This window comes from Ceratotherium simum, chromosome 19, assembly GCF_057802395.1.
Source record: "Ceratotherium simum simum isolate JZ-2026a chromosome 19, ASM5780239v1, whole genome shotgun sequence".
Classification (NCBI taxonomy): domain Eukaryota; kingdom Metazoa; phylum Chordata; class Mammalia; order Perissodactyla; family Rhinocerotidae; genus Ceratotherium; species Ceratotherium simum.
The window spans coordinates 44590110-44614522 of record NC_141918.1 but is presented as its reverse complement, the minus strand read 5'-3'; the positions used below and the strand labels follow the sequence as shown (position 1 = coordinate 44614522).

General features: G+C 36.0%; 1 protein-coding gene across 2 annotated transcripts in view; it reads right to left on the bottom strand.

Moving 5' to 3' along the window:
- The window catches only part of NKAIN2 (sodium/potassium transporting ATPase interacting 2), a 917329-nt gene that overhangs the window by 397073 nt on the left and 495843 nt on the right, over positions 1-24413 (bottom strand). For both annotated transcript variants that reach the window (XM_004422282.3, XM_087444045.1), the window contains exon 3: positions 23019-23099. In XM_004422282.3, the coding sequence (XP_004422339.1) occupies positions 23019-23099 (81 nt within the window). The remainder of the gene's footprint in view (positions 1-23018; positions 23100-24413) is intronic.

Below are 24413 nucleotides of genomic sequence, written 5' to 3'. Positions count from 1 at the left end.
TCCCTGTTTTACATTCTCTGCCATTAGCTATGAGCTTCTGACAGAGACTCATACGATATGAACTACCTCAATATTGTGTAGCTTGAGCAGATCTGAAAAGACCTATCAGGGAATATCCTTAAGATAAATCTTCTACACCATGAGCATGTGATACAGAACTATACTAGAATGGGGCTGGGCCCATCGACAGAGCGGAGTTTTAGCCCACATTTGTTCCAATTTGGCCAGATGACTGTCTGCTGATGATTTCAGTTACAACTGATAGAAAGAGAAAGCTGAAAAATGAATAAAATATAGATTGCCCATAAATTAATTTTTCTTTTTTTCCTTTTGGAAAGCATGCATCAAGAATATAAACAATATAAACTGCACTTCCCTCTTCCTATCGTCAATAGTCTTTTAAATAACGTATTGATTGCATATGGGATTACAGTAAAGCATTTGTCATGCATTTTATATGAATGCAAAAAGAATTAGGTAACTGCTTTATCTCAATCATAAATCTGACAAAGAGAGAAAAAGATATACTATTCCTAAAAACTGTCTACAGTCCAAGATACCTCTAAGTTCAAATACACCATTTTGGTTGCACTGTTTACTATGGCAAATAAAGTGTTCAATTAATTTGATGTGTCTGAAAACAAAGAGAAGACGTATTTTCATTGCCTTTCAGTTAGGCGATAAGCACAAAATGTGTGCTTTCATACCAAAGCATCTAGAAGCTCGGAATCAAATAATGCAAATGTTAACGTATGCAAATACTCATGTCTGTCTTAAAAGTAACATTTACAGATGAAGTTTCATGACCAGTGTTAAGCAGAAATTAAATTATTTTGGGTCCCTAAAGAATACAAGCAACTAGCATTTTTAAAAGTTCTCAAAACCTTTTCTGTTCAGCTGATCATTACTATTTGGCAACCATCAACCCACTCTCCTTAATATTAGATATGAAGATATTCAAGTTTGTATCAACTAGGTGCTATAGAAAAGTTCTGTTAAATATATGACATCTCACTCTTGGTATGCGGTAGAGATCCCAAGAGTGTGCATTAGTTAGAACATAGTTGTGTGATGTAACACACGGACCCCAAAGTACACAATGCGTCAAACTCAACAGAGTTTATCTCCTGCACCATAACAGTTCCTGATTAGAAGGTAGCTTTCTTCTACAACAGTGGTTTTCAAAGCTTTTTATCTCATGACCTGTTTATTACTAAGGGCCCTAAAGAGCTTTTCTTTACTTGTGTTATATCTATCAATATTACAGATCTAAAAATTAAAACTGAGAAAATTAAAAATACTCATTAATTTATTTTAAAGCAATAATAAGCTCACTACAGGTTAACATAAATAATATATTTTTATGAAAAATAACTATATTTTCCCAAACAAAAAATTGGTGAGAACAGTGACATTGTTTTACATTTTTGTGAATCTCTTTCATGTCTGATGTAATAGAAGACAGCTGGACTTCATATCTGCTTCTTCATTTACTCTCTTGTGACATGATGCTTTGGTTGTAATATCTTTAAAAAGTATAGTCTCACAATATAAAATATAGTAAACAAAGGGAAGAACAATTTCATAGCCCTTTCAGATATTTGTAAATATTTCAAATAATAGTGGATATTCTTCTTTGATACTATACCCTAACTCGATAAGTGGTAGTTTTTTAAAAGTTAGTTGCAGAGTAGAATCTAGACCACATCGATGAAGTTTCATATTCTTTCATATTAAAATCTATTGGTGTGTCTTGCACTTTGAATGGATCTTTTACCCCTGGATGATTTGAACATCATGTGTGGGTCACTTGGAAATTATTGGTTTCTGAGTTAGGCACACCTCCCAAATATTAACTTATTTCATTACACAATATCAAAAAGTCACATTTACTAATATCACTGATATTTTCTTCAGTGCTATTATAAACATAGTTTTGAGTTCAAAGACCTCTTGGAAGGATCTCTGGGACCCCCAAGAGTTCCCAAATGACACTCAATGCACTACTGTTCCATACGGTGATTCAGAGATCTGGCTCCTTCTAGCTTGTGGCTTCACTACCCTTAAGACTCATCATTTTGTCCATGTCCAGCCAGTAGAAGGAGAAAGAGGTTAGAGAGCACACTTGATTCTTAAAAATTCATTTCCCTGAAATGACACCCATTATTCCATTAGTGTGAACTATTTATATGGTCACATCTAGATGCAAGCGATGGGGGCAGGAAATATCACCCCTGGGAAATATCTCATCATCTTGTTGCTAAAATGCTCTCGCATCACAGCTACATATGTATTGGGCTGCAGGAGGAATTCTTTCAACCTCAACTACTTGACAAGCCCATAGTTACTTCTTAAGGAAGTTCTAAATGTGAGTGAACAAAGAGGAGGTAAGTCCCCACCAATGAGACGCAGTCATAATTCTGCTTCATCCCTGGGCTGCAAGCAGCCGCAGTAGCTGCACCTTGCTTCTGTTCATCCTTGCATTAATCGCCCAACAATGGAACCGATTCCTCAGGGTTGCTTTCTTGCAACTTTATTAGAAAAGTAGTAAGTGCATGTAGCAACAATGTGTAAAAATAATTTCAACGGATATATAAATTGTAAAGTAAAATACTCCCTCCCCTCCAACACTACCCATTCTCTTGGTAAACTCAGTGAAAATTCTGGCATTTTCTTCCAGAATTTTTATTTATTTCCTTAAAATTAAAAAAAGTCAGACTAACAGAGAAATTACTCTGGTAAGGGACAGTGGGATTTTACAAGATAAAGAGGCTATAACAATATTTCACAAAGATAAGCCAAATTTCTTTCATAATGCTTTTCCTGGTGTGCAAGTGATGTTGGATCAACATTAGACTTCTTGATGGATTTTTCAAAAGGATATCTGCCGTGTTTTCTTCCATTAAAGGTATTTTCTCACTATAGAATTAATAATCAAGTACAGTTCTGATTCTACAATCAGAGAATTAAGCTTCGATACTCCTAGAATTTTTCCAAGCCTACGTGTAACATCCTGCCTTTTTCCTACACAGAAATGTTGTGCCATTATCCTTACTGTTTATAAAGCCAGCTGGGGTCCAATCAGAAACACAGCACTTGAAGAACTGGAAATGGAATTGATAAAGCAGGGAACTGATGATATACATAATGGAAGAGCTGAGAAGCTAAACTGAGGATGCTGAGGACAAACAGAGATGAGCAGCAGCAGACAGCCGCTCCCAGTCCTAGGCTGGGGGCAGAAGGTGGAGGCAGTGCTAATGGAGTCCACGGCTTGAGGCTGCTGTTAGAATCTGGAACAACACGGGAGATGTAGTCATGGCTGGGACCTCTGGCACACAGGGAGAGGAACAGAAATATCTGGATTCTCATTTCTTTTTGTGAATTTTCCACCAATCTTAAGAGTACCTGTCATTGGCTAAACTTAGAAGCCAGATGACATTGAGCCTGAAAGGATCAGCCCTCTTGAGATTTAGAGCAGAGCATCAATATCCCAGGGTCCTATTCCTAGTTCTCAGAGATTCAGTGAGAGGAGACCTGTCAGGGTAGAGCAGCATGAGTCCAGTCAATACCCAGTGGTCAGCAAAGGGGACAGGGCCATTGACATAACATTCTATGAGGCTGGAAAGAAAGGACACAGAGTGAAAAAAAGGAAAATGGCAGCAGTGGATCTAAGTATCAGAAGTGGTGGAATCTAGAACCCCTGAGCCCAGCCTCCACCAGCAAAAAAGATGCTTGGTAGGTGCTGTATTGTTTGGGTCTTGAGCCTGTTTGAGCGTGAGGAATTGCCACCAGGCGTAGCTGAGACATTGCTTTCCCTGTAGAATCGGCGTGTCTACTCCAGCACCCATGCTGGCAGCCAGACAGAGGCCTCGGCCTTCCCCACTGCACTCCAGACTTGACCACGTGGGGTGGCCCCACCAGACTGGTAGCACATTCCTCCCTGTAGCTTGTGCTAAATCAGAGTGACTCAGCTGCAGCTGGGTTCACCAAGGGTTTCACACCTCCCAGGGAGGAGGGACTCACAAGCTCTCTCACCTCATGAGGAGGGCCTGACTTCCCCGCAGCCTGCACCCCTGGTTGGAGATGCTCATCGCTGCCTCATTCTCTACCTGAACAGAACTCCAAAACCCCACAGCTCTGCAGCACCACAATCCAAATTGCAGCTGCTTCACCATTTCCATCCCACCATGCAGGAGGGCGCCAGTGCTGGTGCAAGAAGCTTGATGATGAACTAAAAAATTATCCCGCAGAGCCTGGCCAGCGTGGCTGGGTGCCCTTTAGTAAGTGTAACCGCTACCAGAGCAAGAAGCCACATTGGCACTGCTAGTGTCCACAGGGACTGGGAATTTCACTCAGCTTCTGGGAGTCAGATCATACTCACAAACCAGCAGAGTTGACACATGTGGCAGGGTTCAAATAAGCCCGACTCTTCTCTCTTGAGATTCTAGAAGGCACTGGCAACCCCAGATATGTAAAAGACAGGAAGCAGGAGCCTCAAAGGAGGATATCTTAGAGTCTTTCCCTGAACTTAATGAGCTCCCAAAGCTATTTCCATCTTGCACATGCTCTGTTATTATACTCATCACACATCATTGCAGTTATGTCTTAATCCCCTGTCTTCTCTGCTAGACGTCAGAAAATATGAGCAGAAGACCTGGGTCTGGCTTGCTCACTGCCATGACCTTTGGACCCAGGGCACATAACTGATGCTCAAAAATGTTTGTTGAAAGAAAGGAAGGAAAGAAGGATGAAAGAAAGGAAGGATTGCAATGATTGAATACTGGTAAATGACAAATTCTGAAGATTTTTAGAAGATTGTTTCAAAGTATCTGATGTCAAAGACTGCACTGACACTGAATGACACCTGTTTTTAGTGATACTATATTTCTTCCATCTAGAAGGCGCGATACAAAACTCCTTGCTAAAGCAATATTTTACTGGCTCCGTAGATCAGGATACTTTGTTATCCAAAACCCATATTAAATGGATAACATATTATAATGTTGTTTACCAAGCATCCATGAACAGTGCTGACAATACCAAAGTTCCTTCCCTGAGAACAATTTGTTGAACAAGAAGTTAATTTGTAGGGAAGTATGGTCAAATTTAACCAATAGACTCATTTTAAGGGCAACATGTCTTCTTTCATGAATTAGGACAACTCTAGTAAAAACAAACATAATTAATAGCATAGATTTTTACATCATTTTCCCACGAAGGACTAAAAATCAAAGTAAGATAAATTTTATTTACCAATATTAGAAAAATAATTCAAAACAACCCCCATGGTTCTAAGAAGCATCACATTATTCTGTCTGATGCTGGGAAGATTGGGGCTGAATGTGAAGAGGACATTTAAGTGTGGGGTAAACTTAAACAAAGGCACTGATTTGAGACAGTTTAGTCCTGTCATATGTTCTCCGATTGAATAAAGAGAGAAAACTTTTAAATTTGGAAATATGGATCAAATTAAATTTGCTTTGGGGAAATATAGTCTATACATTCAGGGCTAATTCTCCTTGTAGGAGAGATTTAATGCAATCTTTAATGTATTAATGTATTTCACGCTATGGGGTTCTGTCTGCTTAGCATTTGCCCATTTTTTAAATAAAAACATTTTGCATTATTCAAACTGAAAAATAAACAATAGAGCAAAAATAACTTATGTTCTTTACTGTAAAAATTGTTGATTCAAGTGCATTACAATAATCTCACCAAGCAGCCATTTTCCAAATCTCATTTAACCACACTTGACTGAAAAGAAATCATTTTGTATGTCTTTGCACGTGTGAATGTGGCCAAAAGGAAGTGGATATGGTACGTGATTTAGCAGGGCCAGTTTTAGTCATTTTTGAATTTGTACCTTTTTTCTTTTAAGCGGCATTATATCTCCAATTAGGGAGCTCTGAAATCTCAGTTCCTCTGCAGCGTCCTTCCCATCCCAAAATTTCAAATCTCAAAACTGTTCATTGCTCCTGTGGCCTTTCTTCTCTTATATTCTACATTCCTCCTCCAGTGGAAGCTACACACAGGCGCCCTCAGATGTTATGTCTCTCAGGGGTGTATATTTGAACCAAGAGCAAAGGGTTAACCTAGAGATTAAGCTCTAGATAAAATATAAGGCAGCACTAGCTTAAAGTTTTTGAGCCATCTGGTTCTTGATGGAGATCTAGGAGTTGTACTCTGTCAATAGAGGTGTTTAATCTGACTGGAAATTTCTCTGTTTCTTCATTTAGAAATGTGCTTCTTCCATTTCTTTCTGAATTCTGTATCCCTTTCACTTCTCAGAGAAAATGATGGTATCAACCACATCTTCTCATGAACTGATAGTTAGGAGCTAAAAGAGTATAATTACTCTGGCTGAATGGGGAGGAATTTTTCTGATTTTCATCTGCTCAACTACAAGGACTCTTCTGGTGTGATTCTTCATCTGCTGTAGAGAGTCCATGCTGGGTTTTTTGGGGGTAGCAGCATAGACTCTGACATGTTGATACCAAAATGAAGTGAAATCTTTCTGGATGAGCAAAAGCAGATCTCAAAGCACAGCTATATCTTTATAGAGTTTATTAAAATGTTATTACTTCATTAATTCATTTTAATGAAATAGTTAATTCATTCATATAATTATCAATTTGTTAATCTGTTTATGTAACAAATATATAGTGAGCACCTATTGGCACTGTTCTCAGTGCTTAGAAGAAACAGATGGAAAAGTAATGCCCCTGTTTTCACAGGAGAGAGATACCTACAAAAGCAAACAAATAAACGTAAAAAGTAATGCCAGACTATGATAGGTGCCATGATCAGAAGTAAAGATGGATAACAGGAGTGAGAGCTGGAGCAGTCATTTTAGGCAGAATATTTTAAGAAGATCTTTTTGAAGAGGGGACCCTTACCTGGAGACCTACATGAAGAGAAAGAATTGTGGGCATGAGAAGGTCTGAGGAACAAGACTCTGGGCAGAGGAAATAACACACAACAAGGAACTGAGACAAGAATGGCTTGTGGAGGGTTGCGGGATAGACAAAGGAAGCACGTTAGAGAGGAGTCTCCAAGGTGAAGGGGGCAGGAAGGAACTGGAGACCCTGGCAGAAGTCGTCTTAGACAGTGCCTTGCGTGCCACTGTGTTAAATGCTTTCCTACAGAATTATCTTTATTACTATAATTTTAGAATTATTTTTCTGATTTTAAAAGGACTGTAAAATAAGCTACATATGGATACATCATACCTTATGTAACTATTCTCTTACTGTTGGATATTTAGTTCATTACAAGTATTTTTCCCCCAATATAGATAATGCTTTTACATCATTGCACGTAACCCTTTGTCCCAATTTCTAATTATATCTATGACAGAACACTTTAAAATTGTCTTTTAATTACTAATAACTTGTGTAAAAACAAACAAAACTTAAGACCTTGCATATAAGGAACCAACACAGAAAACTGATGCTAAATAAGTCTATGCACTAGTCAGTTCTCTGAGTCTAATTTGCTTAATTGGTTCAAAAGAGTATGATGCTAACGTGGTAACAGTTACAGGTGAATGGCTGTGTTGGTCTACAGCATTGCTGCTCAACCTAACTAGCAGGTGTCTATGAGTTTCATAGGTCATAAGTCACACTGGGCAACCATGTTGATGGCTCAGCCCAGCTGTATCACTATTATTAGAAAATCAATGTTAAATTCATTCTTGTGGGTCACTCCATTCAAATACACTTCCTCCTTTTGTTCAAAACCCTGACTCTTTACCCCTTCACTACTCAAACTGATGACTCTTGTCCCTTATTTTACTGAAGCACATTGAGCATGTAAAAGAAAGTTTCTTTATTGTCTCACCACCAAATCTACCAGCCGGCCTGCATCTACACCCATCGGTTCTGCATTTTCTCCTAGCAACAGATGCACTGTTCCTGTTCCTATCTAAGGTCAAACCCTCCACCATGGCACTGGATCTCGTCTTCTCTCAGCTACTCAAGAACTTTGCTCCTACACCACAAGTTTCTCCCTCTCACTAGATTGTTTCCATCAGCATACAAACATGCTCCAATATGTGCCTTCAACACAACATATAAACAAACAAACCTCCCTATACTGCCCTAAGTCTCTTTTGCTGCAGCCCTATTTCTCTGCTTTTTACAGCAACAGTACTTAAAGAAGCTGCCTGCCTTCACTGTCTTCATTTTTGCACTTCAGCTCATTTAATAAAGCTTTCTTTACTATTTCTCCATTGAAATCACTTTTTTCAAAGTCAACAATAACTTTCACTTTGCCGTATTTGATATTAAGTTTTCAATCCTCATTCTTGTCACAGTTTATCATCCCTCCATCTTAAGTTATTTTTAACCTAACCTGTGGGACTCGAGTCTCCCGGCTTTCTTCCTACTTCACAGTCTTCTCCCCCTTAGTCTCCTTTTCTGATCCTCCTCTTTGAGACCCGTAAAGTTGTAGAGCCCCGAAGCACAGTTCTTAACCCTCTTCCTTCCTCTATGTGTCTTCCCTAAGAGATCTCCTTCTTTCATGTGTCTTTAAATTCCATTTACATACTGATGACTTAAATTCATGTCTACCGTTCACAATCTCTTTTGAATGGAATGCAAGACTCACATATCCTACTCTCTACCTGACAGCATTGCTTGGGATGTCTAATAGGCAGCTCAGATATAATGGGGAAAAAATAGAGCAACTGGTTCTGCCCATATACCTCTCCTCCTTTCCCAAATCTGACCCAGCTCAATAAATGGAAACACTTAATTCTCCTAATGGCTACGGCTACAAGCCTAGAAGTCAACCCTGATCACTGTCTTCCTACACCCCGCATCCAGGACATTAGCAAATCCTGTTGCCCTAACCTCATATGATATCGAAAATATAACTAGATATAATCTTAAATGGCATCCACATACATACTTTTTACTATCTACACTGCTATCTCCTCAATCCAAGCTAAAAGCATTTATAATTTAGATGTAAAAGTATCCAAACTAATTTTCCTTTGGCTACTCCTGTCCCCCTAGAGAATATATTCAGAACGGTCATGGTGATATTTTATAAGTAGAAATTAGATCATATCACTCTTAACCTATTCAAAGTCTCATTATGCTTAAAATAATGCCCAAACTCCATACGTTTTCAGAAAGCTGAGAAAAATTAGGAGTTAGTTTACATTGTTTTAAGTTTATTCAGATATGAAAATCAACCTATAGTATTCAAATATTTTTAACAAAGTTTGGTTTGTTAGTGAAGCATATTTATAAGATATAGAAATAAAAAACTGAAAAAGAAGTAGAATAATGATGAGGAATAGTATTTGCCAGTGATTTAGATGTATGTAATTTTGACACATAAACTAAGGATATACTTTGAAAATACAGGAAAATTAAATGTAAAGTCACCACATATGGTGGTTTGTTTTTATTAATGTTAACATATTTTTTAATGTTTTCCAAGATTACAAAATATTCTGTGAGAACATGAAACTCTGAAGCCAAATTTCTTCCATTAATAATACTTTGTGTGACCATTTACATTATTTTGTCATGAGAGCTTTTTGTACCAATAAATTTATCAGCCAAAGCATTCCAGTTTCTCCTTTTTTTCTGAATATGCAATTATTTTATTCCCCTCCTTTTTCAATCTCCATATGTCTTCAGATTTAGTAATTCTACAGTTGTCAGGAAAAATACTAAGGTTTGTGTTTCATTTGCATTTCAGCCTGATTGCCTGATAGTGTTTTCCAAGTGGGATCATGTCACTGGTTCCCCTGAAGAGAGATTTTGATCTTATGCAATACTCAGGAGAATGGAATCATTCAGAAAATAAAATGCTTACAACCAGCAAAATGCTCTAAACCTGGAAAATGTTATCACCCTTATAAATCACATTTACAATGTGGTTTTTTTCATTTCCCTAAAAGAAACCCATAAAGCTACTACAACTTGCATTCTTAATAAACAACGGAATTAGTCACAGACTGATTAGGGCCCATTTTCCAGGACTAGACGGCTGCTCTGAAATACTCTTTTCTCATTATTTCATAAGCAATTAATACTTATGGGTTATGCAATGTACATTCACATCCATTATATCTATTAGATAACACTTTGCTAACTTTGTTTTTAAAAGTGTGCTTCTGGCTTTATATTTTCTGAGGAATAACTCAAAGAGAAACAAAATCCAGCAGTATTAATAATTTGGCTATTTGGAAATATTAAACTCAGCTATCTTTTTTTTTCATTGAGAAGGAAACAGGAAGCAAAAGACAAGAAGAATTGGACTCATTATGCCACACACTATGATGCCAAAGTTAACAGACTATATAAATGCGTTAAAAAGTAAGTAGTGGGGATCTGGGTGTACAAAATGCTTAATGGATTAATTTTAGTGCTCATAAAATCGGAGCGCAAAAGCTCGAGTCCATCCATTTTGCAGGCTGCCTGATGAATCTAGCCTATGGGGTGTAGCCCCAGGAGGGTCACAGCCCTTTCGAGCGTGCAGCTGGCTACAGATCTCTTCAGGAGCAATTGCAGAGTGTGCCAAATTGTGTGATATTGGTTCCCCTCCCGGGACTAATTGAGAGCACCAAACTCATTCACACTTGTGATTCAAATAAAAGATTTGAGGACCTGTCACCAGAGATTTTTCTGTCAGAGTGGAAAAGGGACAGAGTGTCCCTATGGTATCAATGTGGCTACTTGGCTACAAAATGCCTAGTTTTTACACTAGGAAAAAGATGACATTTCTTGAAATACCTCCTAATTACTTCAGTTTTGTATATTATACGACCTATGAGTGTGAAAACCCTGGAGTTCGGCAATTACCATTCGACTCATCCCTCTAGCAGGTTACATGCAATAATGAAGGAAAGAAAACTAATTATAAGTCTATAAATGGCTGTTTAGTGAGTCATCCTCCTCTTTTTACCCTTCTAAGCTGTTTTTCTGGTTCCATTGGGCTGTGTACACATTTTGCTTTATTAAATGTCAAAAGTAAATCTTTAAAGAGGAGGAGGGGACGTAACACTTTAAGTGCTATGTTGAAAAGCAAAACAACTTAAATATTTCAAAGATTCTTCATGTAATTCTCAATCAGGAGAGAAATTTAAATAGTCTCATTTTCTTTGTATTGCTTTACATCTAATGGCAGTATTTAGTGAACACTGCTCCCTGGTTACCTATAGAGTACTGAACTGCTAATCCAAGGGTTCCACTGCATGTTCTATGTAAATTTTAAGCACAGGACAGAATAGAGTAGGGTTGCTACCATAGGAAAGGCATGGAAAATATCACTTATTTGCTCTTTCTGGTCAAATAACCCTGGATGCTAGAAGCAGAGAAAATTGATTTATTTCACCAGTTAATATCTCGTGAGTTGTATTTTTACATAATTTCCCACAGTTCATCAAAGCACCAATTATCCCTGAGTGAATCCTCAGACAAAGAGATTGACATTCTGCCCTCCAAAGCTAATTTGGCAATTGCCATTCCCAATTTAGTTTCCAAATGAGTTCCAGGAATAATGTTAGGATGACGGTATACTGTGAAGGGGGGTGGTGATAAGGTTATCAGGGACTGAGAGAACACTAGAGGCCGGGGTGGGCTATGCTGAATTGGACATAATTGTCAAGTAAGTTCAGTAACTATTTTGGGATCTAAGGGCCTACTTAATGTGAGATCATTCTAATCTGGACTAATTATTCCAAGGTTGTAAAAAAATTGTAGTGGCTTTCAATTTTTGTATAAAAATCAAGTATTTCTAAATTTAAAGCCATGGAACTCTTAATGAAAACATATTCTTGTATTTTTACATGGCACTGTAAATAATAAACCTATGCAAGAATGGCTGTTTTAATTTGGGCACAGAATAAAAATTGCTGTTTTAGGATAATCTCTATAAAGTAGGCGTTAGAGAACACGGATGGCAATTGCTTAGACCACGTTTGTATCTGCTTTCTTTTTATTTCCAGCAGGATATTATCTTGGAATATTAATCTCTGTGCTTTTATTTTTCATACTTACCTTTTGCAAACTTTCTCTAGTGAGTCAGTGACATCCTTATTTCTCAAAGAGAATTACCATTGTTTTGGTAGGTTTGCATTTGGTAGAATGCAAAAATAAATGGTTAGTGCTTGATTTTTTATTTTTGTCTTCCAAAAGAGACTCTCTCAGTCCACATCAGAAATAATAGCTTTGAAACCAAATCTTTTGATTTATAAGACAAAATAAAAGGTTACTGAAAAAGAAAGATTGGGTAAGGAAAACTGCACATAGTGTATTTCTTTTTTTTTGCTGAGGAAGATTTGCCCTGAGCTAACATCTGCACCAATCTTCCTCTATTTCATATGTGGGTTGCGGCCACTGACGAGTGGTGTAGGTCCCCACCCAGGAATCAAACCCAGGCTGAAGTGGAGCGTGCTGAACTTAACCACTAGGCCATGGGGCTGGCCCCCACAGAGTGTATTTCCTAATAACAGATTGGAAAGAGAATAGATAAGACCATACAAGCCCAAACCTAGAGAGAACGGAGTAGGAGAAGTCGGAGTCCTGGGACAACGTGTGCCTTTGAAGGAGTAGCAGATCCTGCTCAGTGTGGAGAGCAGCCAGGTCAGCATTCTGAGGCTGTCATATTGAACTCTGCCAGCAGCCTGGAGACCCAGAGGAGTCAAGTCAATACCTGAAGACCATTCGCTATTCCAGGGAGCTGCTCACGATGCCTGTTCTCTTTGCTCTCTGGGAGGACCTTCTACTAACATTTTACATGCATGATGTCTCTGAATCATCCAACAGAAATAATGCTTGCTTGTGCCTCAAGACTTTACCTAATGGCCTTGGGGATTATTCTGTGTGGAAGGTCCTCCTTTTGATGTCCAAGACTATTTTAAGCCCCACAAAAGAACGGATGGGATTCTTGACACTCAGAGGGACATTTGGAGAGGGAATCAGCAAGAGGGAAAGATATCATAGTAAGAAAGTACAAATTAAAGCAGTTAATTTATTAGAGCCATAGAAACTATATATGCCATCTAGTTCTAGAGAAAGCCGCTCAACTATTAGAGGATACAGGAGAACTGTGAAATGATTTACATTGTTTTAACCACAGGAGTAAAGAAGGCCAAAATCCAAGTGGGAATTCTCAGACATCCTTGTGGGTCTCAGTCAGAGCTGCACTGGGCATACAAGACTTTCGTTACCCTGGGAATCAGGATCCCCAGCTTCTGGAAATTCAACTTTAATAAAAAAAATTATGCCAATAAAATAAAATTAGAAGGCTGGCCATTCCTAGTATAGTCAGCTCCACCATGGACAAAGATAAATGGGGAGGTTTTTGGAAAGGATTTTGCCACAGAAATGAAGGATACATATGACTTGGGTATTAAAAGATTAACTGAAGTTCTCCCCAGAGCTCTGGGTAATCTGTCCTGTTGCTTCACCTGTTACCTTAGTTAGAGTCAGTATTAAGTAATAAATCTGTGTATGCACAAATGTCAAGATCTACACTGGGAAGCCTGCTTCAAAGGACAGCCAGAAATCAAGAACTCCCCTTGTGCCCTGTTTAAAGGTTCCAGGTAATCTCATCTTTACAAATCAAAGTATGTTCAATGGACAAACAAGAAAGTGATCACGTAGGAGTTTGTTGGAGGTCAATTAACTCAAGCCTCATTCTAAAGGAATCAGAATCTGTGTTTTAAAAAGATCTCCAGGGGCGGGCCCCGTGGCTTAGCGGTTAAGTGCGTGCGCTCCGCTGCTGGGGGCCCGGGTTCAGATCCCGGGTGCACACCGACGCACCGCTTCTCTGGCCATGCTGAGGCCCGCGTCCCACGTACAGTAACTAGAAGGATGTGCAGCTATGACACACAACTATCTACTGGGGCTTTGGGGGAAAAATAAATAAATAAAATTATATAAAATGATCTCCAGGTGATTCATATGACTGTTAATCTTGAAAGGGGCTCATCTAGGTGGCCAGCTGCTCAGACTACTTTCCTTGTACTTGCTACCACAACAGAGCACTGGGCCAGCCCTGAGAGATATAGATTCTATTATCCACACAATAGGGGAGTAGAAGGGAACACCTCCACTGATTTGTTTGGTGAAGCGAGACAGTTAACTGAAATCCACTCTATTAAGATTTGATTTCATTCCAATGGCATTGTTCAGGTTTGACATTTCCTTCCCTCCTGGGGATGAATAAAATATTATCCCTACATTGAAGAAAGGACAATTAAGTAAGGACACAATTAGAATATATTGATAAGAGCAACTTGTTGCACTTTTTTTATGATGTATCAAATGAGCTTATTTATAAACATCTAAAAATGCTCTTAATTGATTCTATAATTCCTCCCTGCGTGTGTTGACTCAGTGACAGACATTCCCCAAATAATGATGATCACATATGGCCTTTTAGCAAAATGAAGTTTCGTAGGAGAGATGGAAATGCAAATAAATGTTATAATATAGTGTGAAAAATAATTTATAATTACTTATATAGTTATGGGGAGGTATTCAGCATTTTTTCTTTATTCTTGTTTATCACATTTTAAGTCAGCAATCTGTAGGTCATTTGACAATCACACCTGGCTCCAATAGGTGATGTTATACTGGTCTCAGAAGATGAGACGGGAGGAATTCCCGCTTTATTCTTTGAAAGAGTTTATGTAAGATTGGTATTACAGCATTCTTAAGTGTTTTTAAGAATTCACTAGCAAAGCCATGTGGACATGAGGTGATTTTCTTTTCCCTGTCAAATGGTTTTGATTAATGATTCAATTTCTTTAATGAATAAAAGAGTATTCAGGTTTTTAATTTATTTCAAGTTGTATTTTCCAAAGAATTTGTCCATTTCATCTTGATTGTCAAATATATTGGCTTAATCTTGTTCATAACATACTCTTTCTCTCACTATCTAATCTGTAAGGTCCTTTGTGATATTAGTAAAATGTATTTTTTTCCTATTTTTTCCCTTGATCTCTCTTGATAGGGTTTTTATCAATTTTATTAACATTTTTAAAGGAAAAATTTGGCTTTCATGATTTTTTCTTCCTGTTTTGTGTTCATTGAATTCTGCTCTTTTATTCATTATTTCAATCCTTCTATTTTTGGAGAGTTTCATTTGCTGTTTCTTTACTAGCTTTTGGATACGGAAGCTTAAATCACTGAGTTTCAGCACTTCTTCTCTTTTAATATCTCCATGTAAGATCGTGCATTTTACTCTAAGCACGTCTTTAGCTTCATGCCCCAGGATTTTATCAGTTCAAAATATTTTCTAATCTCCATTACCACCTACTGGGACCATAGGTTATTTAGAGGTATACTGCATAATTTCTAAGCTGTTGCAGGTTTTCTAGCTTAATTCCATAGTGGTCAGAGAATACTTGCTGAATAATTGCAAATCATTCTATATTTTGACCATTCTATGTTTTAAATCATTTTATGACTAGATGTTCTATATGACTTTAAAAATAATATGTAACTTTTTATTGTTTGGTGGGGTGTTCTATACATGTCAAGTAGGTTAAGTTTGTAATTGCATTGCATAGATATTCCAAATTCTTTTTGAATTTTGATCTGATTGATGTATTCAGAGAGGAGTGCTAAAAATCTCCCACTGTGAAGTGGATATGGCTATTTCTCCTTTTAATTCTGTTAATCTTTGCTTTACATGTATTAAAGCTATATTATTTTATTCAGGTAATACTGATTGCAATATCTTTATGTGGATTGACCTTATTATCATTACGACATACCCTCTTTATTTTTAGTAATGCTTCTTGCCTTTAACACTACCTTGTTTGATGTTAGAATTATTACTCTATTTTTTGGTGTGCTTACATGGCAAATATTTTCTACTTTTTCTTAACTTTTTAATTTAAATCTTTATATTGAAGGTGTATCTCTTATAGACAACATATAATTGGGTTTTGTGTCTTTATCCAGACTAACAATCTTAGTCTTTTAACTGGAGTATTTAGTTTATTTACATTTAATGAAATTTTTCATATATTTGGGATTATAGCTTGGTATTTTTTTCTTGTTGACCTCTCTATTTTTTGTTAGTTTTTCTCCTTCCCTTGTTTCACTTTGATTAATCAATTATTTCTATTATTTAATTTTTTCATCTATAGTTGCTTTTTGGTAGCTATGCTTTCTTTTAGTCATTATACCAGACATTATTAATCATTGAAATATTATAATCTAATATAAATATTAACTTTACTATTTCCATGATAATGCTGGAAACTTAGAACACTTAAACTCTTTTCTAACTTTTGTGTTACTTTTATCATCCATTTTAGTTCTACATACATTTAAATTCCAAAAAATTTTACTATTATGGTTTTGTATTTTTTACTCACATATATATCCTTTCTATTTTATTTTTTCTTTCCTGAAATTCCATTTTTCTTTCAGATTCTTTTCTTTCTGCCTGAAACACTTCTTTTAGTATTTTTTTTTTAGTGCATGTTCTGGTAATAAATTATTTTAGTTCTTTTTGCCTGAAAATGCTTTTATTACCTTTATTCTTGAAGAATACTTTTGCAGGGTATGGAATTCTAGGTTGTCACTTTTAAAGACTTTAAAGGTGCCATTCAATTGCCTTCCAGATTCATTGTTTCTGTTGAAAGGTCAATTGTCAGTCTTTCTGCTATTCTGTCAAAGGAAATGGATCTTTTATCTTGGATGGCTTTTAAGATATTCTCTTTGATTTTCAACAGTGCTACTAGTCTATCTGTATGTGGTTTTCTTGGTATTTATTCCACTTGAGATCTGAACATCTTCTTGAATCTGTGGGTTGATGTATTTAATCAGTTTTGGAAAATTTTCTGTCATTATCATTTCAGATATTGCTTCTGTCCAATTCTATCTTTCTTCTCCTTCTGGGAATTCAATATTGAATCTTTAGCTGAGCCCAATATGTTTACAACATCCCATTCTATATTTTTATTCTTTCCTTTTTGTGTTTGTTAACCTCTCTTTGTGCTTCAGTTTGGATATTTTCTATTGAGCCATTCTTCAGTTCACCAATCTTCTCTTCTAATCTTTTAAATCTACTATCAAACACACCTAATAAGTTCTTACTTTTAAATATTATATTTTTCAGTTCTGGAATTTTCAGTTGATTCTTTATATAGATTTCAACTCTCTGATGGTAAATTCTTCATCTTTCAATATATTATCAGTTTTCCCCATTATTTTCTTCAACATAGTTTTTTTTTTAAGTCCTTATCAGGTAATTACTGATATCTGACTCATCTGTTGGTCTGTCCAACTGCCTATTTTTTTCTTCACTTTCAGTAATGAGTTCTCTCTTTTAGCATGTGAAGGAATTTTCAATTGCCTGATATCATGGACATAAATAAATTGTAAAGGTCTAAGATAATGCTATCTTTCTCTTGAAATGTCTCCCTTTTTCTGCAACTAGACAGATAAAATGATGGCTGATCAGCTTATTTCAATCAAAGACTGTGCTGAGTTGAGCTGGGCATTTGCCCTGGTAACGTTTAGTGTACATTTCCTTTGCCTGTGGCTCACTCTCCAGGTTTCTCAACTGTAAATCTAGTTTACTCTGTAGAGCCTCCCTCCTATCTTCAATCTTCATTTTGCAAGACTGCCAAAAAATTTTCACTCAGCTTTTCAGTCTTTCCATTTATATTTTTAGTCTTACACAGAATTTATCAAATGTCCTAACAAGAAAATTGTCCATATGCTTGCGGGTCTCTCCATTAAAGCTATGATGATTTATACACACCCAGAAATAGCCTTTTAAGGGTTCAAGGCCTGGATTCCTAGCCTCTTGTCCCAATCAGAATCAGCAAATGCCCCCAGAGTCTAGGATCTTCAAAAGGTCAACTCATCTCTTTGAGGTACTTACATTTCCAGAGTATCATTACTTCAGCAGATCTCTACTGTTCTTGATTATTTTGGTGTCTGAACAACACATACATATACAAACACTATGTAAATAATAAAAATATATATTTCTTGTTTCAGTTCATGGTCAATCTATAAAGATTTCTATAGCCTACCTCCCCCAAAATAACTTTTTTTCCTCTTTTATTCATTTTTCAAAATGAATTTTGCATTTTTTTCTTCTCTGATTAAGAGGTGAATTAAGGAAGTTGATTCTTTGGGGGTGATGATAAATCCTTTTGGACATGTTGAATTCAAGGTGACAATAGGATTGACATGACACCAGCAGAAAGTTAGAGATGTGGGACTTTAACTTAGCAACTAGGTCAAGACTGAAGATATAAATCTGGTAGACATATGTGAGGAGATGATAGTTGAAATTATGACAGTGGATGGCATTTTCAAGTGAAAGAATGTAAATAGAGAAGCAGGAAGGTTCAAGGACCCTAATCCTCACTTTAGGTGGATTAAAAGGAAGTGGCAAAAGTGAGCAAACAAAAGAGAATTGAAGAAGTAAGAAAATAGAAGTTTAATTCAATACATTATTAAAGAAAACAAGGAAGAGAGGCAGTGACAGTTTGGCGAAATTACAATAGGTTGGTTTGTTTCTATTTTGGGGAGAAAATTACATTATATTTAATTCTTAATAACATGTAGGACATTTTATTCTACATCATAAAGCAAAATCTATTTTGATGGCTGGGAAATGAAAATTTTTCTGATTAGTTCAGTAACAGTTAATTGAAGTTTTCTTAAACTATATACATTTTACAGTAAGAAAAGCAAAATAAAATATACGAATCCAATCAATTTTCCTCTTGATATTTGTTAAATTTAGTCTTAAATCAATTATCAGAGTTATTCTTTCTTTATTAGTAATTGCATAGACATATTTACTTCTTGAAGAGCATTAATTCAAATAAAAAAATAATTATAACAGATTTCTCTCCATACCACCTTTTTCCCCACGAAATCATAAAAGCAAATTTTCATACAAGCATTGATTTCATTGAGGAGAAAATATCCAAATATCAGACACCTCTTTAAATGAATAACACACTTTTTTATAGAAAGAATAAAACTGGGATTGTTGCAATAGGACATTATTCCACACATCACTTGCATCTGGTTTTAAGGATTTGTTCCCTATTGCCTACAGTGTATGACAGGTTTTATTTTCTTCCTGTCTCTTACCTTTTCAAGAGTGCAGTTTTATTCCCCAAAGCTTAAATAGGCCACATTCTTACATGGTCTTTTTTATATATCAAATTTTTTAAATGAAGATTTATATCTAGATCTCAGAAGCAACCAACAAAATTATTAAAATATGATAGCTTTCTAGATGTTGCTATTAAAAGTGTTCATTCTGAAACATACGTATCACTAAGTATAATTAATTGCTTTAGGCTATGTTTAACAAGACAATTTCTGATAATATAACAAAGCCTGAGAGATATGTATCTGCGTCCCTACACTCAAAGGGTTAAATACAAACAAATTGGGTTGTTTTGAGTGTAAAATAATCCCTTGGTTACTGCTTCATGATCTGTAAGTTTACTGTTTTATTTCTAAAGTGCATCATTCACTAATGGTGCCCCATAAATTACAAAAGTACAAACTGAGATCTCAAAATAGTCATATAAAGAAAAGTGTTCGAATATTTCGGCCCAGGAGTAATTTGCAATTGTATCACATCCAATAAAATATAAGTTTTTGCAAATAACTAGAAGACTACTAAATATTTTTCCTGTGCATTACTATTCAAAAATTATTTCGTAAATTTCATTTTCCCAGGTGATGAACCTAATAGGTGAATTACCATGTTATATGTGTTTTCCTTATAACTGCTATGCACTTCCAAGTTAAAAATTACTACAGAACAAATAGCAGATGTATTCTCTTTCAAAATAATTCAACTCAGTTGATAGTTGGGATTAGTTCCCATTTCTATTTGATATGTGAGCAAGAGAGTCACAACTGCCCAGAATAACACAACAGAACAATAAGACAATTTATGTGAGAAATTCTCAAAAGACTTAATCCAATAGTCCTGGTCACATTTAATGCTCAAAGGCAATTGCCTATAAAGTTAGCAGACTCTTTTGGTTACAGACTAATGTCATCTCTGTTTCCTTACCAGGATATGTATTAACATATCAACATAGGAAGTAATATACTGTAGGATGCCTTAGGATATTTAATCATAACACTAATATCTAAACCATTAATGTAAATAATATGGAAACAATCATTATGCAATGTATATGTTTATTAGTTGCTATCATATTATGTAACGTTTTATATTACATTCCTATTACTTTGGTAATTTTACTGACATAAAATTTTTAAAAAGCAGTTTCTCTGGTTGATTAGTTCTAATTTCCTTAAATCTCACAGGGATAATAATTAAAATATATTAATCGATATTTTAATAATAATGTTGGATTGACGGAATTTTCAAAGAACAAAACATATGATCTATACAATTATGGGTTTAAAGAAAACTGAGGGTCACACGGGTCAGTGCTGTGTATCATTTTACTGTAATTAAGCCATTTCATCACTGACCCTATGCACTGGGGTAGTTAATGACTCTAATCTGTCTCGCTCATAAGTACATGGCAGATGGTTCAGCATAAAAAGCAGAAAAGACACTGTGAAAAAGGACAACACAAAATTCCAAACTCTAGCAAGTAACTAAAGTTTGCCTTAATATTTTACCACTTTTTATCACTTCTTGCCGATATTCATTATGAAGGAATCACCTATTTATAAAATGTTTTATGGAAATAACACTTCTTTCACGTGTATAAAGACCACAGAATTTCCTCCCTGATTCTATTTCCCATATTTCTCCCCTGGCCTCAAACAAACTGACCCATTCATACGGTCAAACCAGTTTATTGTTTTGGCGGGATGAGAAAAAGAACAGTTTATATTCTGTAATCTAAGTATTATCGGCAGTTTCAGGAGTCCTATTTTTGAGTTTTCATATGTCCGTACATTTTTCAATCACCATTGCTTCCTTCTGGCACTGTATTACTTGAAGAATGTGAGGCAGCTGCAGAAGCTAAAGAATTAAAAGGTATAAATACAACTTTCTCAAACCCTTTGAGTGGGAAAGGGAGGAAAAACCCAGTACAGATAACTATATAACTTTGCCCTTTATGGTTTTCCTTTAGCTTATTTGTTAAAAGGAAATTATTAAATTTTCATTTGCCCTGCAGGGCCTAACCTTGGTTTATAAGATGAAAAGAAAAGGAAATATTATTAACTGCTTCATTGCCAAGCGACAGTCATTACCTGCCTGAGTACACTAGAATAATTCTTAGTCATTTGGGTTGCAACTTTCTTAAACTATAATGTTTTAGGATGTGCCCTCGTCGTGGCTTCAATGCCCATGTCCCAGGTCATGAGATCACAAGCTTCATTCTGTGCCTACAGCCATCATGTGAAGCAATGAGCACAATTACAGAGCATTAGTACAGCCAGCTTGGCTCAACTCTCTCTCTTTTTTTTATATTAAACAAACTGATCTGCTAGATCATTTTACTCAGACACTATACCTGAATACCTGCCTTCCAGTTATTAAGGAGATTATTTAAAATTGAAAATATCATTAAAAGTCCTTCTAATGTGGAAATTCTTTGAACAAAGTGGATTAAAGAGCAGTGAGATATATAAATTGGGTAAAGAATTCAAGCCCTGCAAAGTGTGTGTGCTTTTCTGGCATGGAGGGAACGTGAGTTTTAAGCAGCTATACTGTCTGTGTCCTTCCTAGAGCTACCTGAACAATTCCTTTTCATTGGTCACGTACGGCATCTTCTGGAAAGGACTGCCTGCTGCCAAGAGTGTGGAGGACAATGCCCTACAAAAATCACAGAAATCTGCCATCTACCAGGGCAGATTTTACAGAAGGCCACAGTGAGGACTTGTCCAAAATCTGATCATAAAATCACAGGTTCTATCTCATACCGTAACGTCACCCTCTTGTATCTTTCATCATTTGCCATTGAACAAAACAAATCTAGATTTCTTATACTTCATATAAGGCCACATATCACAGTTAAATAATAAATAAATATCCTTGAAAACACTCAGAATGCTTTGTGAAACTCCTGTACGTTACATTATAAATGTGTATTATCACTACCCCCAGCCCCCGCCCCCTAAAATAGATAGCCCTGCAAAGGTAGTTCCTGGAAACTTTTAGATCTTTTCACCTTTTAAAGCAGGTTATAATCTCCGAGTTTTAAAGATGTCAACATATTTGCAGGGTCTTTTTGTTCTAATAAGGGATAGGTAAAAGAACATTTTACAATCTCTGTCTTTTAAAGTTAACACAAGCTTGCAAGTCTCTCAAGTGTCTCAAGCAAGATTTACCACTACTTTGAATGGATTATTTCATTTGACTTATTGTCTGTTAATTGCATTCTAATAGAAGAAGAATGCTAGTGTTAGAGATCTAAAAACTACATTATTTCAATAGTAAAGGCATTCATGTTAGAAATATAAAAGCAACACACACACACAAACACACAAACATACAACACTCACAAGAAAACAGCACAAAATAAAAAAATCTAAATGAAAAGACAACTATTTTAAATCTTTCCTAGAGTATTTTAGAATAAAATGTTTATTTTATTCATTTATTTAATAAATGACAGCCCCCTGGTAACAATTTTATTCAACTAAAACCCATTAATTGTTTGAATTATTGCAATGCTATTTGGGTCCAACCAGGAAAATCTTTAGCAGAGTAATAAGCAAACTAAACAATTTCAAAATTCTTCAGGATTTTATCTCTGAAAAAACTCCTATTCTGCTTTAGAAATCTCTCATAAATGTGTTAAAAGTACACAGCATGCTAACTGTAATAATCAATATTTCACACTAGTTTTGTTTAAAAAAATAAAAGCACATTTCTGTGACACACTGAAACATATCTTACATGGTAGAAATGGAGAGATTCAGATGAGGACACCTTTCAATCTACCTTCATTCAAGGTGCATCTAAGTGACGAGAGCAGGGTGGGACTCTGCCTGACTTAGAAGGGGCTTGTTAACACAGTACTGATGACTCAGGCAAATCAGATGGCAAATTACCTTTGAGAGGTCCCCAGCCTCCAAATAGAAGCAGATAACAAACACATTCCACGTAACCCAGAGGACTAGCCAGACAGCATACTGTAGAAAAGCAAGAGAGAAATAACATATAATTAATTTAGAATCAGCTGAGTAGGATTTAAATAGAACTTGAACTTGTGAACACCCAAATCTTAAGATTAGTGGGAAATATTAGATATTGCCTCTTTCTAAGGAACAGGATGAGATGTAGATTTATCTTTCTGTTGATTTTTTTCTCATTGTTATGGACTCATAGTATTACAGCTCAAACTTGCTTAGGGATAGTTTTTAGGTTTTTAGACAAAAGAAATAGTAGCCCACATTTCTGGTTTAAAGGGGAATGATTATGGTTTCTAGACATCTAAAAAAGTTGGATGTTCCAATAGATATATCAAATAAAACCCATCAAAAAGAGAACTCATATCTGCCTTGAGCAAAATCAACCCCATGTTTGATAATACACGACCTTTCTCCAAGTTATCTAGGGTCATCTTCAAGTTGGTCCCCATGCCTCTGTCCCATCTAATCAGCTTTCTTTCTTTGGTCTCCTTTCATTTCTCTCATCACTTTCTTATTTTATCCTCTCCCGATGTCCCATTACAGTGACCATCTAGCTATTATCCCTAATTTTATCCTGTTTATTCAGTGTGTTTTCTTCACTGATGACAAATTCTTCTTACCAAGACATATTTCTGAGTATTTGGTCAACTAAAATTTATTAAGCATCTAGAAGGCAACATGCTAAGAAGACACTAAGGATACAAAAACCAACGATAAATTCTCCCTGAATTCAAGTCAACTGAGGGGAAATAGATGAGAAAAGAGATGATTATTATTTAAGAATCATCAATAGATATACAGTCTGAGCACAAGGAAGGAAGATGGGAGAAGTGTATAAACTACCTGAGAAAAAGCAGTCCTGCAAAGTTTAAGAGAAGAGGTGAAATATTTTCCATAAGAGGTGAAGCAAGCTCCTTTATGGACTTGACCAAATAAAAGTGTGGGGGGTTGGAAGGGCTATGATGGGAGGTGCCGTAAACAAAGAAAACACCAGGTGTGAATTTTTAAAAATGGGACAAGAGGCTATCATGTCATTTCTCTGCTAAATAAATACCAATGGCTCTTATTTTTTTATATGGTGAGTTCCAAAATCTTTATTTTAGGGATCAAGGACCTCCTTGATCTTATACTATGTTATCTTTCCAGACACGTTTCAGTTCATCTCTCAAGTCATTATGCATGACAGACACATCGGATTACTTGCTGTTCCACGGACATGGAAAGCTATTTCTCACTTCCATGCCATTTAGTATGTTATTCCTTTATCATTTAATAATTTTTCTTTTCCCTAGGTAGTCCTCTTAATACTTAGCA